Source organism: Fusarium keratoplasticum, chromosome 3, assembly GCF_025433545.1.
Source record: "Fusarium keratoplasticum isolate Fu6.1 chromosome 3, whole genome shotgun sequence".
NCBI lineage: Eukaryota > Fungi > Ascomycota > Sordariomycetes > Hypocreales > Nectriaceae > Fusarium > Fusarium keratoplasticum.
Genome location: NC_070531.1, coordinates 2,407,737 through 2,425,292, shown reverse-complemented (window position 1 = coordinate 2,425,292; position 17,556 = coordinate 2,407,737). Strand labels below are relative to the sequence as shown.

The 17,556-nt window shown below is 53.3% G+C and overlaps 7 protein-coding genes across 7 annotated transcripts; 5 read left to right on the top strand and 2 right to left on the bottom strand.

Moving 5' to 3' along the window:
• Nucleotides 1-185: 185 nt before the first annotated feature.
• NCS57_00411000 (Nascent polypeptide-associated complex subunit beta) lies at nt 186-1,290 on the top strand (the record flags this gene model as incomplete). The annotated part of the gene is made up of 4 exons (XM_053054085.1): nt 186-669; nt 739-761; nt 815-980; nt 1,064-1,290. The coding sequence occupies 4 exons, from the start codon at nt 186-188 to the stop codon at nt 1,288-1,290; spliced, it is 900 nt and encodes a 299-aa protein (XP_052916245.1).
• A 293-nt stretch (nt 1,291-1,583) lies between these two features.
• NCS57_00410900 (A to I editase domain-containing protein) lies at nt 1,584-2,931 on the bottom strand (the record flags this gene model as incomplete). Its single annotated transcript, XM_053054084.1, has 3 exons — nt 1,584-2,401; nt 2,450-2,712; nt 2,768-2,931. 3 exons carry the CDS (start codon nt 2,929-2,931, stop codon nt 1,584-1,586), a joined length of 1,245 nt encoding a protein of 414 aa, XP_052916244.1.
• A 277-nt stretch (nt 2,932-3,208) lies between these two features.
• On the top strand, nt 3,209-4,051 carry NCS57_00410800 (uncharacterized protein; the record flags this gene model as incomplete). The annotated part of the gene is made up of 3 exons (XM_053054083.1): nt 3,209-3,352; nt 3,521-3,664; nt 3,770-4,051. Exons 1-3 carry the CDS (start codon nt 3,302-3,304, stop codon nt 4,049-4,051), a joined length of 477 nt encoding a protein of 158 aa, XP_052916243.1. The 5' UTR covers nt 3,209-3,301.
• Nucleotides 4,052-4,483: 432 nt separating this feature from the next.
• On the bottom strand, nt 4,484-5,200 carry NCS57_00410700 (Thioredoxin domain-containing protein; the record flags this gene model as incomplete). The annotated part of the gene is made up of 3 exons (XM_053054082.1): nt 4,981-5,200; nt 4,720-4,922; nt 4,484-4,660 (listed from the first exon to the last, which is right to left on the bottom strand). Exons 1-3 carry the CDS (start codon nt 5,102-5,104, stop codon nt 4,484-4,486), a joined length of 504 nt encoding a protein of 167 aa, XP_052916242.1. The 5' UTR covers nt 5,105-5,200.
• A 3,036-nt stretch (nt 5,201-8,236) lies between these two features.
• Nucleotides 8,237-9,083, top strand: NCS57_00410600 (5'-deoxynucleotidase; the record flags this gene model as incomplete). The annotated part of the gene is made up of 3 exons (XM_053054081.1): nt 8,237-8,282; nt 8,348-8,489; nt 8,540-9,083. The coding sequence occupies exons 1-3, from the start codon at nt 8,261-8,263 to the stop codon at nt 9,081-9,083; spliced, it is 708 nt and encodes a 235-aa protein (XP_052916241.1). The 5' UTR covers nt 8,237-8,260.
• A 2,913-nt stretch (nt 9,084-11,996) lies between these two features.
• On the top strand, nt 11,997-13,458 carry NCS57_00410500 (uncharacterized protein; the record flags this gene model as incomplete). The annotated part of the gene is made up of 3 exons (XM_053054080.1): nt 11,997-12,185; nt 12,248-12,683; nt 12,740-13,458. 3 exons carry the CDS (start codon nt 11,997-11,999, stop codon nt 13,456-13,458), a joined length of 1,344 nt encoding a protein of 447 aa, XP_052916240.1.
• Nucleotides 13,459-14,606: 1,148 nt separating this feature from the next.
• Nucleotides 14,607-16,120, top strand: NCS57_00410400 (uncharacterized protein; the record flags this gene model as incomplete). Its single annotated transcript, XM_053054079.1, has 3 exons — nt 14,607-14,933; nt 14,996-15,275; nt 15,330-16,120. The coding sequence occupies 3 exons, from the start codon at nt 14,607-14,609 to the stop codon at nt 16,118-16,120; spliced, it is 1,398 nt and encodes a 465-aa protein (XP_052916239.1).
• Between the last annotated feature and the right edge of the window lie 1,436 nt (nt 16,121-17,556).

Sequence of the window (17,556 nt, the reverse complement as noted above, 5' to 3'; positions counted from 1 at the left end):
TATTGCATTGACTGATATCCATGCTCTGATGAGGCTTTAGAGTCGTTTGCAGGGCGAGATAGTACGCAACACTGGTACTTACCTACCTACCTATCTAGGCATTGTTATTTATGTAAAACAAACGATACACTTACTGTGCCTCGATAAACGGTTCTTCCGTATGCGAAAACAACACGACAACAATCATGGATATATCCTCCCAGGTCACAGAGTGGAGAGCTAGGAGCATGCCCTGTGCTGTGCGGCTTTACCCCACGAGCCAGGCCTACAACGTCACGGGCGTCAGTCAATGGCGCAAGTGGAAAGTGGAGGGCGGGTCACACACAGCGAGAGAGCCCCCTCCTTCCCTCGGCGAAATGGTAGTTCCACAGGCGAAAACTCTTGGCACGCACAAAATCTACTTTGATCCATCACCACCGTTCGAAGCCGACGGCGACAAACAGCTCAATACCCACGCCTATCTCACCGGTACGCCGCCCAACCCGCGCCCGCACGCTTCCCCGGGCATCTTTGCCTGCAACACTCGATTTTCCCCGTCCGAATCCGTCTCAGCTGACGAGCATTGCTGCAGTTTCGATCGAGTCTCCCCCGATCCCCCGCATCGAAATTCGCCCATCATGTCCGACGTCCAAGAGCGCCTCAAGAAGCTTGGCCTGGGTGCCCGAACTGGTACGTGAATTTCTGCCAATTTTTTTGGTCTTGCACGAGGGGAAACTCAGATGCTAACTCGCGACACAGGGTATGTTTTTGCGCACTTCGACGTTTCCCCCGCCGCCTCCGACCATCGCAGCTAACCTGGTGATGTAGTGGAAAGGGCACTCCCCGAAGAAAGGTCAAGCGTGCGCCCGCCCGCTCCGGCGCCGACGACAGGAAGCTTCAGCAGACCCTCAAGAAGCTGAACACTCAGCCCATCCAGGCCATTGAGGAGGTCAACATGTTCAAGTCTGACGGCAACGTCATTCACTTTGCTGCCCCCAAGGGTTAGTCATCCCACTCTGGTCGTGTCGTGTGCGCGGGGTCTTGGTGTTTTCGTTTAAATACTGACATGGGTCCCCTCCAACAGTCCACGCTGCCGTCACCTCCAACACCTTCGCCATCTACGGCAACGGTGAGGACAAGGAGCTGACCGAGCTCGTCCCCGGCATCCTTAACCAGCTCGGCCCCGACTCGCTCGCCTCCCTCCGCAAGCTCGCCGAGAGCTACCAGAACATGCAGAAGGAGAAGGGTGAGGACGAGGACGACATCCCCGACCTCGTCGAGGGTGAGAACTTCGAGAGCAAGGTCGAGTAAAGTTGCTCAATTCCATCAATGCAACGGGCTGGTGAAATCGTGGGCATGTTCGGTCAAGAGGCTGGCTAGGTTATCCCGCGAGGTGGGTTATGTTTTGCACCTGGGAATCCATAGGAGGAGGGTCGTCACAGAGCTCCCAAGGCGTCTTCTGCGTCAGGAAAACTGGGAGTCGGTACACAAAAGGTCACAGCTTGCGAGAATGTCGTGGTGGAGCGGCTGTATCCCGGCTGGCTGAGGTTGATTGATCTGTACAAGAAAAAAAATACGACTTACATCGGGAGAAATACCAATCTCTAATGATGACAATCATGACTACGCTCTTCTAGTTGGAAACCTGACCCTCCGTCGTTTCTCGTCCACCCTGTCAAGGCCGTCTGTCGAGCCTCCTGCTTTGCCTGTCTCCTATGGGCAAGCAATGGACCTTCCTTTATGTCATGATATGTGCCGCATCCCATGTGGATGGGTGCGTAGCCTGCATTCTCCAGACTGCTTGAAAGCTCTCTTGCTGTCTCCCACATTCTTCGTCTGGACATATGACTTGCTCCTTTTGTGTTGAAGGGCTTCCGACCTTGGATCACACCACCGATGATGGTCTCCTCCACACCTGAATCTGACCATGCGGCGGCAAGATTGCTGGCAGAAATCTTCATAGCTCGAGCTGATACTGCTCTTTTTGAAAACTCAAACTCCAGTTCTGTTGTAATGGCCTCAAACTCTCTAAATGCATACTCTCCCCGCCACCGTCTACCAGCGAGAGGGCTCATTCTACCTTTCGCTGAGAAGGCACGCCGGCATCCCGAAGCAGAATACTGCGATTTCGGTAATATGATGCTGTGGATGTATGCGTTTGACGGGTCGATGAAAAGAGAGGTCAGAGATGAGAGGAGTGAAGTACACTGCTTGAGGGAGAGTTTATCAGAGCAGGACTTGGACAGGGTGGGAGGTGCATCTCCTCGAGCTGGCTTTCGACGGACAACGCCGAGTTGAGAAAAGTAAGCTCGTCCTGGCAGACATCTCTCGTCAACTGAGTCAAGTTCTGTTGCAGCTGGAGTTGGCCATGGTGAAGCATCTTCTTGAGCAGCCATTGTGAGCTCCATACTGGCATCACCACCTAACCTCGTCAACCACATACACATTGTCAGTGGTTTTAGCGACTTACATGGTGCTTCTGAACAATACATATGAAGCTTTACGTCATCTCTAATCTCGAATGGCTTCAATGACATGTCGCCCTCCTTGGCTGTGGTTCTCTGCGTCCTACGCAGGATACTAGAGCCGCCATCCTTGTCGAGGAGGCTCTTACACTCATCGAGCAAGAAACGATTAAAGGTCCTTATGGCCAGTATTTCGGCATGCCAGTCATGAATGCCTACACCATTGGACTCTGCTACTTTCGACACCGGAAGGCACTTCATGCCTGTTCTACGAGACTACTTAGAATGTGCTGGATCACGGGTGGCAGATAGGGCTCGCTTACGCTAGAGCCAGGCAGGTCAGGATGCCATCCCGTTCGGCAACGATGCCGCTCAACGGCACCCACTCATGAAGGCCATTGTCGCGAACAGTGGGTTTCCTTTTCGCAGGGAGCTTGTCAAATTGCTGCAGCACGGCTTGCGCGATCAGATCTGGCTGAGAGGTCATCTAGACATGCCCACGATACCTCGAGAGGATCCAAGTAACCGAAAATGAAACAAGAATAATTTCAAGAATTTGAAGCAAGGTGATCCGTGTAATTCGATGGTCGTCGGCCGACAAGTCTCTCGATTGGACGAAACTCACCCCCGTCCTGGTGGAGTTGAGGTCAGGGTGACCTCGCGCAGGTGCACGTGATGCGCGGCGTCATTTAGCGCATCGCCTGCCCTAGGTCGCTTAGTCAGTGTGCACACAACTCGAGAAATTCCAGGTTGCGCCGGATCACGAACCTCTTACTTTTTGCCCATCGCCCAATCCCCCACGGTCCAACCACACAAAACACCTTGTCGCCCCCCTTAGGAAGCACACCAGCGACAAGATGCGAACCTACGACGACACCTTCTCCGGCGAGAGAATCTACCCTGGCAAGGTACGCCAATTCCATTGCCCTCCCCGTCCCCCGGTCCGATTATCGAAATGCGAAGTTCTGGGTTGCTGCTGAAGGAGCATGACGGGATCGCATCATGGGGATGGGAGGAGCTCAGCTTGGTTACGTCTGTGATGAGAACATGGAGGCTAACGGGTCATCGCATCACAGGGTAAGCTCTACGTCCGCGGCGACAGCAAGATCTTCCGATTCCAGAACGGCAAGTCGGAGTCCCTCTTCCTGCAACGAAAGAACCCCCGCCGTATCGCCTGGACCGTCCTCTACCGCCGACAGCACCGCAAGGGTATCTCTGAGGTACGCATCAACCAAGCAGAGGGAGTGTTGTGAACGAAGCGCTGCGCGCTCACCCGCCCCCTCTCCCCTTCCGATATCCAGTGACAGGACTGACACATACTACAGGAGGTTGCCAAGAAGCGAACCCGCCGTGCCGTCAAGTCCCAGCGAGCCATTGTCGGTGCCTCCCTCGACGTGATCAAGGAGAAGCGCAACATCCGACCCGAGGCCCGCTCCGCTGCCCGCGCCCAGGCCATCAAGGAGAGCAAGGAGAAGAAGCAGGCCGACGCTGCCGCCAAGAAGGCTGAGAAGGCTAAGCTCGCCGCCTCTAAGGGTCAGGCCGGCCGACAAGTCAGCAAGCAGGGTGCCAAGGGCGCTGCCCCCAAGGTTCAGGCGAGAACCCGTTAAGATGGTAAATAGGGAGGATGAATGAAAATGGGAGAGTGGAGTCCGTGGTTCTTGTGTCTTTGTCCGGCCGGTTCTTCTACAATCTCGGGAGCATGGAATGCCATAGGGTGCATTGATAGTTGAGCAATGCCATATCGGTGCAAATGGTCAAAAGAGCATCTCCAGTTTGTGCCGTGACCAAGAAGGTGTGCTTGCTCGTCATGGGGTGGCTAGGTCAACAACTCACGGCGTCAAATGAGGGTATCATCATGTTGCTCATTAGCGAGCTACGACACACATGCTTATGACACAAGATCATGGTTTCACGCAAGCAATATGTGAGGCAAGAATTGTGCTCAAATGCTCCTTCGTGGGAGTGATGTTTAGATTCTATCGTGTCTCATGCTCATATCTAGTCTATTATTTTTAGGAGACTTTTGTGCCGCAACTCAATTACAGCTGGGCCAGGACACCGAGAGCACCGGAGGTCTCAATGCTCTGGGGGTGGTCGTCCTTGGAGGCGTAGGTGACCTTGCCGTGGTCAATGATGATGGCGAAGCGGCCAGTTCGCTCATCGAAGTTCCAGCCAATGCTGCGGGAGAACTTGGCATCCTTGTCGGACATGAAGAGCTAGGCGAATGTTAGGATCAGGCATCTTGATAGAGGTCATTCTGGGGCGTGGAACATACAATGCTGTCGTCGGTGACGCCGTTGGCCTTGGCCCAGCCGTTCATGACAAAGGCATCGTTGAAAGCAACAACGATGACCTGGTCAACACCCTTGGCCTTGATCTTGTCGATGTGCTCGGTGTAGGAAGGAATGTGGGAGCCGGAGCAGGTGGGGGTGAAAGCACCGGGGATGGAGACGAGGACGACCTTCTTGTCCTTGAACTCTGCAGTCAAAAGTCAGCACGTGAAGATGCGGTGAGAAGCTCGAGAAGAGTCACGTACCCTGGCTGGCGTTGTAGGGAACGGGAGTACCGCAAGTAGAGAACTTGGAGATCTCAGGGGTGGGAGGGATGTAGCTGAAGAAGACACCCTCAGGGAAGTTGTCGCCGGCCTTGAGCTCAGTCATTTTGGCTGTGTTGTTGGTGTTGGTTGGTAGATTGGTGGTGATTAGAGAGAAGTGAGTTGTGAGGGGTATCAAGTTTGAGAGAGGAAGAAAAGATAAGAGCCGAGAGGTTGAAGAAATATGCACAAGATATATAGATAGATGGTCGGTGACGGTTCGCTCCTTCCGTGACTGAAATCTTTCTAATGCCGGGCACCCACCGTGCACTCCTGCCCCTCAGCCCCTCCTGCCCTCCCAAATTGTCCGTGTTGCCTCCCCGCTGTTTGCCCCTTCGGAGAGCAATCGGAGAGGCGGAGAGAAGTCCACACAATCATAGACGGCATTGGCGCAAGAGGGGTCGGCGATGAGGTCAGTGAGGCCTTGTGGGCCTTTGGCCGGAGCGCGGGCGACGCGGCCCAAGTGGAACCGGCGCTGGCCACGCTCGCTGCGCTGCGCTGTCTTTGGTGTTGAGGGACGGGGGGACCTTGATAGTTGACCCTGCTGGAGACGGTCTTGACGCAGGGGTCCTCCAGGGATGTATTTGGAATGATCTATTTGGAATAATGCCCGTTTGGAGCCTCATCTATCCCAGCGTGATATCTACTATGAAAGACGACTATAATTCTTCACGACCTGACCTGACGTCGCCGTCGGCCGGTGGCGGAAGACAGGCTCGGATGCAAGTCGGCGCCGAGAGACGTAAGGAGGGTCCTGTATCGGGCAAGTATTTGTCATCCTCTGCAGGCACAAGGCAGAGAGGATCAGATTAGATTATCAGCGACAGCGCTAGTTGGCCTCAGGCACAGAGACAATGTCATTCTCCCGTATATGCCCGCCGCTACAGTACAATCAGGCGGTTCCGGAAGCTCTAGATCCGTGGTTGACGGCGGGTGGGAGTGAAACCGAAACGGCAACTTGCGGCGGATTACGCCGCATGAACGCCGCCTCTTGTCGATTCCGTAAAACAGGCACCGCATTTTCGGGGAACGACGTTCGGGTTCCTGGACCGAGCCGAGCAAATTTCTCCTTTGATTTGTCAATAGTAGAGAATAGCAACCATTCGAAACCTCAAAAGTGGCGATTTCGGTGAGAACCGAGCTGAGCCCATGACTCTCGGGAACGCCTGCTTTGTTGAAATTTGATGCCTTTCCCGAACCGACCTCAAACAAATGCCACGTGGATTTGCCTGACAAGCACGAGTCAAGCTAAACTTGGCCAACATCCATGGAAGTCATGGAAAGCCAGAGAAACAATCAATCAATCGACACGTCTCCACGCAAGCATGAAGTGGGGGTGCTGGGGCCCGGAGCGGTGGGATTGATAGCCTCCAACCTATCGAGCCAGGATGCCCGTGATAAAAAGATTGAATGATATCCTGCTCAAATCTCGATGGTGAGGCTGCTTTGAATAAGTGAGTTTGAACCATTCCCCGAAAAGGCAGGTTAGTTACACACGGCTCACCGCTGGATGGAGCTCCTCGGGAGTTGGTGTTGTTGACGTCGGCAGTCGGCGGCCAGGAACAGGCCATGATTGAACCCTGGCGGTTCATTCTTGGAAATCTCAGCTGATCCAGACATGTTGTTGCCTCAATTGAGTGAGGGGTTCTGCGACTCCACAGAGCGAGCTTGACTGCATCACTGGGGTCAGTATCAACATCGTTATCCACCTCAAGATTGCAGTTTACCCTTCTTGCCGATCATCAAACATGGCAAACCCAGTACATGATATTTGATATCAGTTCGTAGAATACAGGCAATTTATGTTGACACATGGTAAGATGGCTTGTCAAGCGTGTGTACTTGAGGTTTATGCTCGTCAATCACTTTGCGCAAACAGCAACACTCCATAGCCTTGTGTTATTAAACATTAAATCAATGACATATCGCTATTAATTCTCTTCGAGATACTCTCATTCATGGTTCATGCCGTCTACGAGGACCCATTCGATGCCCATGGCTTAGATCCACGAGTGGCGGTCGATCAAGTCATTATAGTGCAGTCCTACAAGGGAGGCACTTTAAGTCAGGTCGACCAGGTCCTATATCAAGATTTCTAAAGTCATTCTATACCTACGCAATCTTGGAGTATCTGTTAATCGGTCTTCTCGTCGAGATATCGGTCAACTGGCCTGGCCATGTACCTTGTCACTTGGCTCGCCGCTCTGAGAACACTCGAACAGGAGGTCAAATTAAGCTATGCCAAGTTCCACATTTGCTACTTATACGTCTAGGGCTAGTTATCCAGATCTTCTGCCGTAAGCAGTTCGGATTGGTCGAACAATTCAATGGCGACATCAAAGTGGCCAGGAGCCCATAGGGAACCGAGAATTTAGAAGGTTTCACATATTGCTTGCTCAGATTCCATTTTATTCTAGCTCAACAATCCTTGAATACCCTTCATGAATGTTTAAATCTCACTCCAGCTTACAAACGGCAATCCTCTAGTTTGACATCTCACCTGGTGGTTGATCTGTCGAGTGGGAAACTGGGAAGAAATGGGTTGGGCTCTGGCATTCTGCATTCGTATTCCAATAGTATTTTTAGTCTCATGCTCTAGTGTTTTCGCCCGATCTTAATACAGCCTTGAGTACAGTTACATGGCATTGCCTCTTTGGGGGCAATAGTTGCCAGGGTCTCCACGGAACTCATGCGGTAGGAATACGCTCACCTGCTAGTTATAGACTCAAAGAAATTTAATTTAAGTGTCCAAGTTATTCTTCCTGATTATTTAGTGGCCACCCTATATGTAAAGCAGAAAATCCCCCCTCTGAGCCTGAGTGATGGCTCGCACTTTCAATGCTTCAGGGAAGGCCCTACTTCAAGTTGAGATGTCATATGTATTGCCTTTGATGCTTACTGATGTCTATTAGATAATAATAGTCTATACTGTTCTATACGAAAACGTAGTCAGAGAGGAGGATAACAGTCTAGCCATAGTTTTCGCCCAGAGCATCACCGCACAGTCATCTACGAAGTATCTTCTAAATACCTATCAACAGCCCCCAATTATCTCGATCTCATGCTAGCAGTGTTCATTTCCTCAAGGCGGGCATGATTGTCGTTATGTATACGGACCGAGATTAGCCGAAGCGGGGAAGTTTTTCTGCATGCATGAGCTGAGAGTCGAAGAGTTATTCAGACATCACCCAACCCATCAGACCTCATCGACTTTGAAGACAAGATGCCAGAAACAGCCCCAACGGGTAAATCAACCTGTCCAAGTACATTTGTTCCTGTCTACACACATCGGCTCTAACAAGTAGCCCAGATGCCGCTGAGCCATGGACGGTTGAAAAGGCCTTGGCTGGCAATGATTTGGTTCAAGGGTCCAATTCGCCAATATCCCTATTTCATCTTCTAGGGGGTCTCAAGACGACAAAGCGAGAGGGATGGAAGAGACATGGAATCAAGTGAGTCCAGTTCAGCATGGGATGCGCAACTAGTCCTGAACCACCAACAGCCCCGAGTCGGTTGCAGACCATTCATATAGAATGGGTATGATAGCCATGTTCGCTCCTCAGGGCCTCGACCAGGTCAAGTGTATGAAGATGTGTATGGTCCACGACGTTGCTGAATCAGTCGTGGGCGACATCACCCCGTTCAGTGGAGTGTCCAAGACCGAGAAGGCCAGGAGGGAAACGGCCACCATCGAGTACATTGCTACTAGATGGGGCGGGCCTCATACCTCTGAGCTACGAGAACTATGGCACGAGTTCGAGGCTGCTGAGACTCCAGAGGCCCAGTTTGCGCAGGATATTGACAAGATCGACCTCTTGCTGCAGGCTGTCGAGTACGAGAAGGATGGCAAGGGTCAGCGAGACCTCGGCGAATTCATGGGAGTTGCGCGTAAGCTGCGTACCGAGGCTGGCAAGGCATGGGCGGACGAGATCCTACTGGAGAGGGAGAAGCTCTGGGAGGGCCGTGAGCATATCAGAGGAGAACATGCAGAGAAGGGTGGTGTGTCCACAGAGGCTCAGAAGCTGCAGGACGCATACTATGCCTAGCGCAGGCAGTACGGAGTAGATGCTCCCAAATCATGATATGGTTTCAACATCTGAGGCCATCAGAATATGACTGCTCAATGGGCCTGTGATATCAGCAACATCCTCCCTTGTGATGGAGGTTGTCTGTGACTGTGACTTGACCGACGATCAACCCATCGCCCAATGCAAAACAGGCAGGCGCTATCACGCACAGTCCTCTTCGAATGTGATAAGACCTCAAGGCTGACAACCTGCATACCTAGACACGCATTAGCTGGTTGTCACTGGTGCCCAAGAAGTCTCAATTCCTAGAGCTTGGAAATAGTCACAAAGACAAAAAGCAATGCCTTCGTGTCGAGGGCGAGTACAGGGAAGATGCTGGCCAAAAGGGCAGGAGCGACTGCCGAATCGGATAGATGCTGCAGCTCTGGCCTCCCTGCAGCTCCTGCCGCTGCAGTCGAGGCAACTACGCCAGCCACACTTGACCTGGGCTTGACGGGATGGATGCAAAACAACCCATCAACCGCTAATTTTGCCCTGTTTTCCATCCTCTCGTCACAATTACAACATCCCCTCCTGCACTTTTGACAAGTGCCTTGAACCCAAGGGTCGTGTCGTTACATCCTCAAACTCGACCCCTTTCCGCACCAACGGATGAGACATTAGTCCAACGGTTACCTCAAACGTCAGGCTGTGACTCAGGGTTCGAGGGCGTCGCGGCCACCGAAAAGCAAATTACCTTCCGAGACAATTTGCGCAGCCCTATTCCTACCTGAGGCCAACGACTTGTGTGGGGGACCTCATCAGGGGACAGGTACCCGACGACACCACAGGGCGATCGGGACCAAGGTGGGGGGATTGATGGGGGAGAAAGATCTAGATGCGTGCCGTCCAAATGAGAGAGACGGCGGCATCGATCGAGGAGAGCTGAACGACCCTTGCACAACTGGTTGGTCCGTCGTGGAGACGGTGCTAAATGGGCAGCAGTTGTCGAGATTAGCTGCCTATTGACAAAGCCGGTGCTCCGTACGGATATTTCCAGGCTGTCCGGGCGTCTGCAGGTCTTGTGCCGTCGTCACCATTACAAATGTTGGTGCTGGGACTATTCAATAGTCAGGGCGCACGAGGAGAAAGTCCGAGAAACGCATTGTCGCCCTTCAACAACCAGTCATCAGCCACAATCTATTCAGGGCAAGATCGTCGCTCCAGCATGGCCTGAATGCGTTCCACGATGCAGCAAATATGGTCTCGCAGAAGCTGACCTGTCGGTCAGGTCTTAAACGGGTTGTCAGTGACGATCCCCCAGTCCCGACTTCTTGGATACAACTCGAGATCGACGCAGATTCTTGCATCAAGCTGTCGTCTCCACCAGCAACAGGGAACAGGGAACAGGGCACTTCGTATAAGGTGCGCGTCCATCCCGTGTGCGACAGGACTGGTCGCCTGCCAGCCTTCTTAGCCTCAAAGCCCGTGCTTTGTGCAGTCCGTGGGACATAAGGTCAAGACACTGTTGGGTATGGACTAGAGTTTAGTCAGGTCAATGTTAAGCACCTCACCGGAACGCTGGCTCAAGGCTAGCTGGTCACGCCCTGACTGACAAGTTCACGCCAAGTCGTAAGCGTTGGCTCAGGACCCGGCTCTCAGTTGCCCTGTTTTGGGACCTAGGCTACTGCAGCCAGCATTCAACGTCCAACTCACCTCTTGTGTGACGTCGACCGTTGATGCGGACTGGCCGACGGCATTGACGCCAGCTTTGAACAAACTTCGACTGCACATTCCCGTCGGCACAGGGCAGAGGAGGCGGCAGGGCGTACAGGGGTAAATGTACCCGCTGCCTTTCCTTGGCTGGCTGGGAGGAAACATGGTAAAGTCGAGCAGCCAAGAGGGCACGAGCTGAACGCCATCATTTCTTTTTCCCTCATAGATCTCGACTGGCCTGGCGCGGCCACCAATCCGCTTCCCTCAAAGCTCGAGCACAAGCCACACCGAAACACAAACTTCGCGCCGTCTATCCTCGAGTTCCGATTCTCCGCCACCAGTCACCATTCACAAAGCAAGGATTAGGACGGCCACTAAGATCTAAGCGAAAATAGAGTGCCATTCCCTGATCCAAACTTGAGAGATAGTGGGCTCCTAACCAAGACCCACCATGCCCGATCGATCCGTCTTCCCTGACCACAGAGGCATCTGGGAGGCACAGAGCAAAGCAAAGATGGAGGGGAAGGCTGCTTTCCGAGAGGAGAACTTTGCTCTCAGGGTCGTTGCTGATTGCCCAGTTCTCCCTGAGCCCCTGTTACCGTGCGTCCATGGCCAGGTTTTGGCGCAGAGCTAGCGGATAATCACGACGACGCTGAAAGCTCGATGATGCTGGGACAAGTCAACAGGCGTCGGTGCCAAGCAGAGGACGCGTCGTCCAAGGCTCGATTCACCCTCCCAACTACCTCGCTCTTCGGTCAAAGAGAGACGAAAGTTTGTGGGATAAGCACTCTGACCGTGTCCCTGGGTTTCGAGAGCCGTGGCTGTCGTGAGGCGGCATCACTTTTCGGAGAGTTCACTGCTAAGGGCTTGCCAGATCCACCTCGCCCCAATTCCCCTTACATCCGGAGCCATCTGTTCTAGTGGAATCTGCCATGTTGGTCTACGGTAGACTGGGGTTAGCCTCAGTGGGCATCAAAAGGTTCCGGCATGTTGGTCACTGCCCAGTGGGCGTGTGTGCCTCAAACCAGCCACGGGCCACTCTGAATGACCAGGAGGCGGCTTCTTGTGCATCTCTGGTCTCCTCCAGCAGGTTATTTAATCCCTACGCTGTCCTCGTGTCCTGGGATGCAGCGTTCTGCTTGAGAGTTGCTTTATTCTCCGTCTCTCAGCTTCTTGCCCTCACTTCTCAACAGCCACTTTCATCCATTCTTTTATTCTATCGTTTCTTCGCCCACGATGGGTCTTCTCCCTCTCACTTACACACGTCCCAAGCATGTGGACCAGGAGTCATTCCGTAACAGCGGAGACTCGTTGTCTGGCACAGAAAAGAGTGATGGATCCGTCAAGTCTGGTCGCTCTGGCCACTCTGCTGGCATTCCTGATTCACTCGCTTTTGACAAGATCATCAGCGGCGGCACCTGTCCGGTAAGTAAAGCCCGTATATCTCGTCTTGTGAGTCTAAGAAGAATACTAACTCCTCCCCACAGCCCATGACTGTCCGCGACTTCATGAGCTACCTCATCTATGTCGAGCATGCCGCCGAGAATCTTCAGTTCTACCTCTGGTTCAAGGATTATGAGAAGCGGTTTAATACTACCTCGACAGCCGATATCAAGCTGTCCCCTGAGTGGACACAGACTATGCAAGACGAGACCGTTCTCAAGATCCGAAAGGACCAAGCCGATAAGATGCGAAAGGAGCCCAAGGCGGCAGAGATTTTCAAAGGCACAGACTTTGAAAAGAAGCGAGGCGCCCAGGAAAATGTGTCGGGCGGATCTGACCCGTTCGCGACACCTCCACAGAGCAGCAGAGGCGATGACGGTTCAATCTACACGGCATCCAACACAGTCCATTCGCTCAACGCTGCGAGCTATCAGACCCAAGTCTCAGAGGCATTCCAAGCGGCTGGGGCCCGGCAGCCTTGTAAGTCAAGACATTGCCAAACATGGAATGGGTCCAGAAAGTTAACTTTTAAACAGTCACGATCCAACCGTTCCGGGAAGAAATCAACCGAGTCATTGCGACGTATCTGATGGACGGTGCTCCTCGACAACTGAACTTGTCGTCTTGTGAGCAGAGGGCGGTTATCCAAGCGCTGTCCCAAACGACTCATCCAAGCGCGTTCCGCAATGTCTTCAAGACGGTTGACTCGAGTCTTCGGCATCAGGCTCACCCCAACTTTGTCAGATGGTCCATCTGCAACGGAAACCCTGCGCGCGTCTTCTTCGCACGATCGTTGGGTGTGGGGCTGATCGTGGCAGGCATTGTGCTGGGCATTATTCTTGCCCTCAGCAGCGCGGGGCGAGGCTACCGGGCATTGGTGGCGATCGCGCTCGTACTGGGCATCAGCACGCTGGTCGCAGCCTACAAAGGCATGTGCGTCGTCCTCCACGGAATGCATCACCGGCACGTGAGGCCGTGGGAGCTGTTTGTGGACAGTGAAAACGTGGATGACATGGAGAAGCGAAGTTTTGAGTCGTTTGGGTCGTCCAACAGCTACGAGGATGAGCCATGGATCGTCAAGTATGAGAAGCGCAACGTTGTCCGCAAGGTGTTTGACCGCGAGGTCTGGATCCAGGAGCCGGCACTGCGACAGATCCAAGATACAATCTTCATCCAGGCAATCCTGGCTTCGGTCCTCTTCGGGGGTGTTGTGACGGCGGTATTTGTGGCCGTTCCCGGGGGAGGTTACTTTTAGAAGTCTACAATCGTTTTGATTTCCTTTGTCGTCTTGGTAATTCGCTGGAGAGGGATACCCTGGTAGTTTTGTTTGCTTGGCAGTCAGTCAACTGGAGTCAGGTCAGGTCAGGTCAGGTCAGGTACGGGTAAATGTCTGCGTCTCGAGGTCTAGAGGCCTTGTAGGATATAATTAGAGGCAGCTAAAGAGGTGCAGAAGATATTCATTTGGTGTTGATGCTCAAACCAAGCATATCACGGATGCCGTGCCCCGTCTGTTAATTCCGTGACAAGAGCCGACTCCGGCATTTGGCCCAAGCTCGGCATCGGCATAAGCTGCCCGCCCGCCTCATGCAGCCTTGGCCCCTCCTCTGCCAATGCACCGCACCACCCGGGCCATCGGGATTACTGTGCGTGCAGAGGGACTGTGTAAGTGGTGAGGCAATGTTGAGGCTACAGTGTGAATGTAAATGTGAGTTGAGTAAAGGTGAAAACAGGGCGACAAGGGGGGCAAGAAGTGAAGATCATATGACAATGGACGTCGCCCGGAGAAAAGGAGCACCTTCGATGTGTGTGTGCTCGGGCGGCGTTTGTTGAGAGCACGCGCCATTAAAATGAATGAATAGACTGGGGAAACCGAGAGGAATGGAGCTTTCCCCAAGGATCCAAGGGTAGGGACGGCCTTGAAAGAGAGAACCCCCCATCTCGGAGCCTCGGCCCACCGGCTTTTGGAGAAAATGATGGATTACTGTACATGGATGGATCCATCATCCATGGGGACGGACCTAGGTACTGACGGTAGCCTCGTTATCGATAAAGATCCATCACAGTCAACGACTTATGACCCCCATCCCATCCCATGGTTCAATCTCCCCATCTGATTGATAACCCCTCCACAACCCGTCCAAGGCCTTGCTTCTTTTCTTCTCCTTAATTTCACACATTTCTTCGCTCCCTTCTGGTCATATATTCGACTGTCGGCTGTGCCTGTACCATATTGAACTAGATTGACTTGCGCCGCTCAACGCTCTCGCGTGCCATCACCGAGGACCGTTGCGCCTCCTGGACCCTTTGACTCCACCACCCCATCCATCCATCCATCACCCCTCTATTCAACGAACCTACCTCTGCGCGCAATAAAAGAACCTCAACCACTAGAACTCAACCACCATGACGCCTGCCTCAGACCACGAGGAGGCCATTGTCGACACTCCGAACGGGTCCGGCCCCGCTCCGCCCTCGCACCCAAAGCGCCGACTCAGGACCATGACGTCGACCGAGGAGATTGACAGCACCATTAACCGCCCCGGCAGCGTCAAGATCAATGTCCAGGGCGCATTCATCGTCGACCCGGACACGGCCACCCCGGCCTCGGGTACCAGCGCCGCGGCCGGAGGGCTGACTTCCATCAATGGCCGCGTGAGTCCAACGCATCCAGAGACGAGCGACATCCGGTTGCCGAACCACACGGCCGTGGTGAGCCACATTGCGATCGACGTATGTATTCATTCCGAAACAAGAACAAGAAGCGCAGGGCTAACGGCGCATTGTCTACATAGATTGGCGGATCGCTGGCCAAGCTCGTCTACTTCTCACGCGAGGTCGACTCGACTGACCCCGGCGGCCGGTTGAACTTTCAAAGCTTCGAGACGGATCGCATCGACGACTTTGTCGAGTTTATGCGACACCTGCGCGACAACCAGCTCGTCAATGGATCACAACCCGGCGAGCTGTGTGTCATGGCCACAGGCGGTGGCGCATTCAAGTTCTACGACAAGATTCGAGATGCATTGGGTGTGGATGTGTCGAGGGAGGAAGAGATGGAGTGCCTCATCATTGGTAAGTTGTATTAAACTAATCCTCCATACTTGTGCTAACTGTCGAAAATTGCAGGCCTTGATTTCTTCATCACCGAGATTCCCCGCGAGGTCTTTACCTACTCCGAGACGGACCCCATGCACTTTGTCGAACCCCAGGACAACATCTATCCCTATCTTCTCGTCAATATCGGCTCGGGTGTTTCCTTCTTGAAGGTTACAGGGCCGCGTTCACACCAGCGAGTAGGCGGTACCTCGCTGGGAGGTGGTACTCTCTGGGGTCTCCTGTCTCTACTGACGGGTGCTCGCACGTTTGACGAGATGTTGGAGCAGGCGGCGCACGGAGACAACACCAAGGTGGACATGCTGGTGGGCGACATCTACGGCACTGATTACGCCAAGATCGGGCTCAAGAGTACCACGATTGCCTCTTCGTTTGGCAAGGTGTTCCGCATGAAGCGCGAGGCCGAGTCTGCAGCAGAGGACTCTGGCTCGTCCAAGCCTGGCGATGCATCCTTCTCGGGTGCCGACGTCTCGCGGTCCTTGCTATACGCCATCTCCAATAACATCGGCCAAATCGCCTACCTACAGTCACAAATCCACAACCTCTCCAACATCTACTTTGGCGGGTCATTTATCCGTGGCCACCGCCAGACCATCAACACTCTGAGCTATGCCATCAAGTTCTGGAGTAAGGGCGAGAAGCAGGCCTACTTCTTGCGACACGAGGGCTACCTCGGTGCCGTGGGTGCGTTCCTCAAGAGACAGCCCAGAAACTGGGGCCGGAGGGGAAGTTTGGAGGGGATGGACGATCTTGCTGAATGGCGGAGGAATCTACGCGAGGAAGCGAACTCGAGTACGAATTGAGCCTCATGGGGCATACATCCGAGGGCTATGCCAAGTGAAAGAAAGGGACAAATGCATAAAAAAGACGCCGTCGGTTAATCCCAATTTCGACGAAAATATACAGGTGGAGGACGAAGGGCCGGGATATCACATCACCCCGGCGGGCAGCATCTGGCGGCGCATATCGTGACGGCGTTGGGTTGGTTGGGTAGTCGAGCATGTTTTTTTTGTCTTTGATTCTTTCTTGATTACAGCGCATCATGGTCCGCACAAAGGGGGGGATACACAAGGATATCGGAGAGCCATCTACTCCAGTCGCTCGCTCACTGCGTTGGACAAGTGAGGCCGAGATGGTTACATGGGCGGCCGCAGCACGCGAGCACGTAACGATGAAACTCCCCGTCGACGTCACGTCTTCTTGTGCAAATAGATTTAGAGTAATCAGGTCACTCGCTCAACGAGAGTCGGAGTCTGTCATACCCATCTTCTGCATCTGTCCTTGATCATCGCCGCAGGTTCGGGCGTCGAGTACGACACAAACATGACCAGGGAAGAGAAATTGTGGTCTGCTTTCTTTCTTCATCAGAGGCATTTGGTCTCATTGTAATCTCTCGGTAATCTTGTCTTCTTTACGAAGAACGCTATTCACGACTAAACCTTGCAGCAATGGCTGATGGTATCGCTGAAATTGACGACGGCTGGAACGAACTAGCTGGTCTAGGGGGCAGAAGAGCACGGCCTCGATTCCACGGCGCGCGTCCGGTGCCTTGCTCATCGTCCGGGGCTTTTAACACATGCTGGGAGAGTGAGAGTGAGAGCTCATGGTCGGAGTGGAGTTGTGGTCAAGATGACCCGTGTTGCTGTGATGGAGATTATCCACCAACAAAGACTCGACAAGAGGGCAATAACAGCGCCATTGGCAACCAAGTCAACGTTGTAAGTGCGAGACATGATGCTTCAATCTCAATTGGCATGGTTACTGACAACTTTGGGCAGTTTTGCGGCGACAATCATCAATCTTGTCGAGAATGTAGGGTAGACCGTGAACCCCCTTGCAAATGCCCCGACAAGGACCACACTCGACCCACCGCACAGAAGGACAAGGGACGCAGCAAGAGAATCGGCACCTGGCAGGAAGAGCGAGGAGTCCCTCCATTAGAGGATGTCATTTATTATCTCGCCAAGCGGCGACGACACCACAGCGATGAGCAAAGGAGGATTCGGGACTGGTTACGGGTCATGGGGGACTTGGAGGGAGGAGATGATGGGGCTAGAGTTGTTGGTAGAGAGAGGGAGAGACGTCGGTATGCTTATGATAGAGTTGAGAGAAGGGAGCCGAGACGATATGAGATGAGTGGAGGACGGTCTACAGGAGAGGAGGAGGAGCATGAAGGACGTCGTCGAAAGCTGAGATTCAGGTTTGGTCACTGAGTTACTGCCGTCAATGCCAACCAACC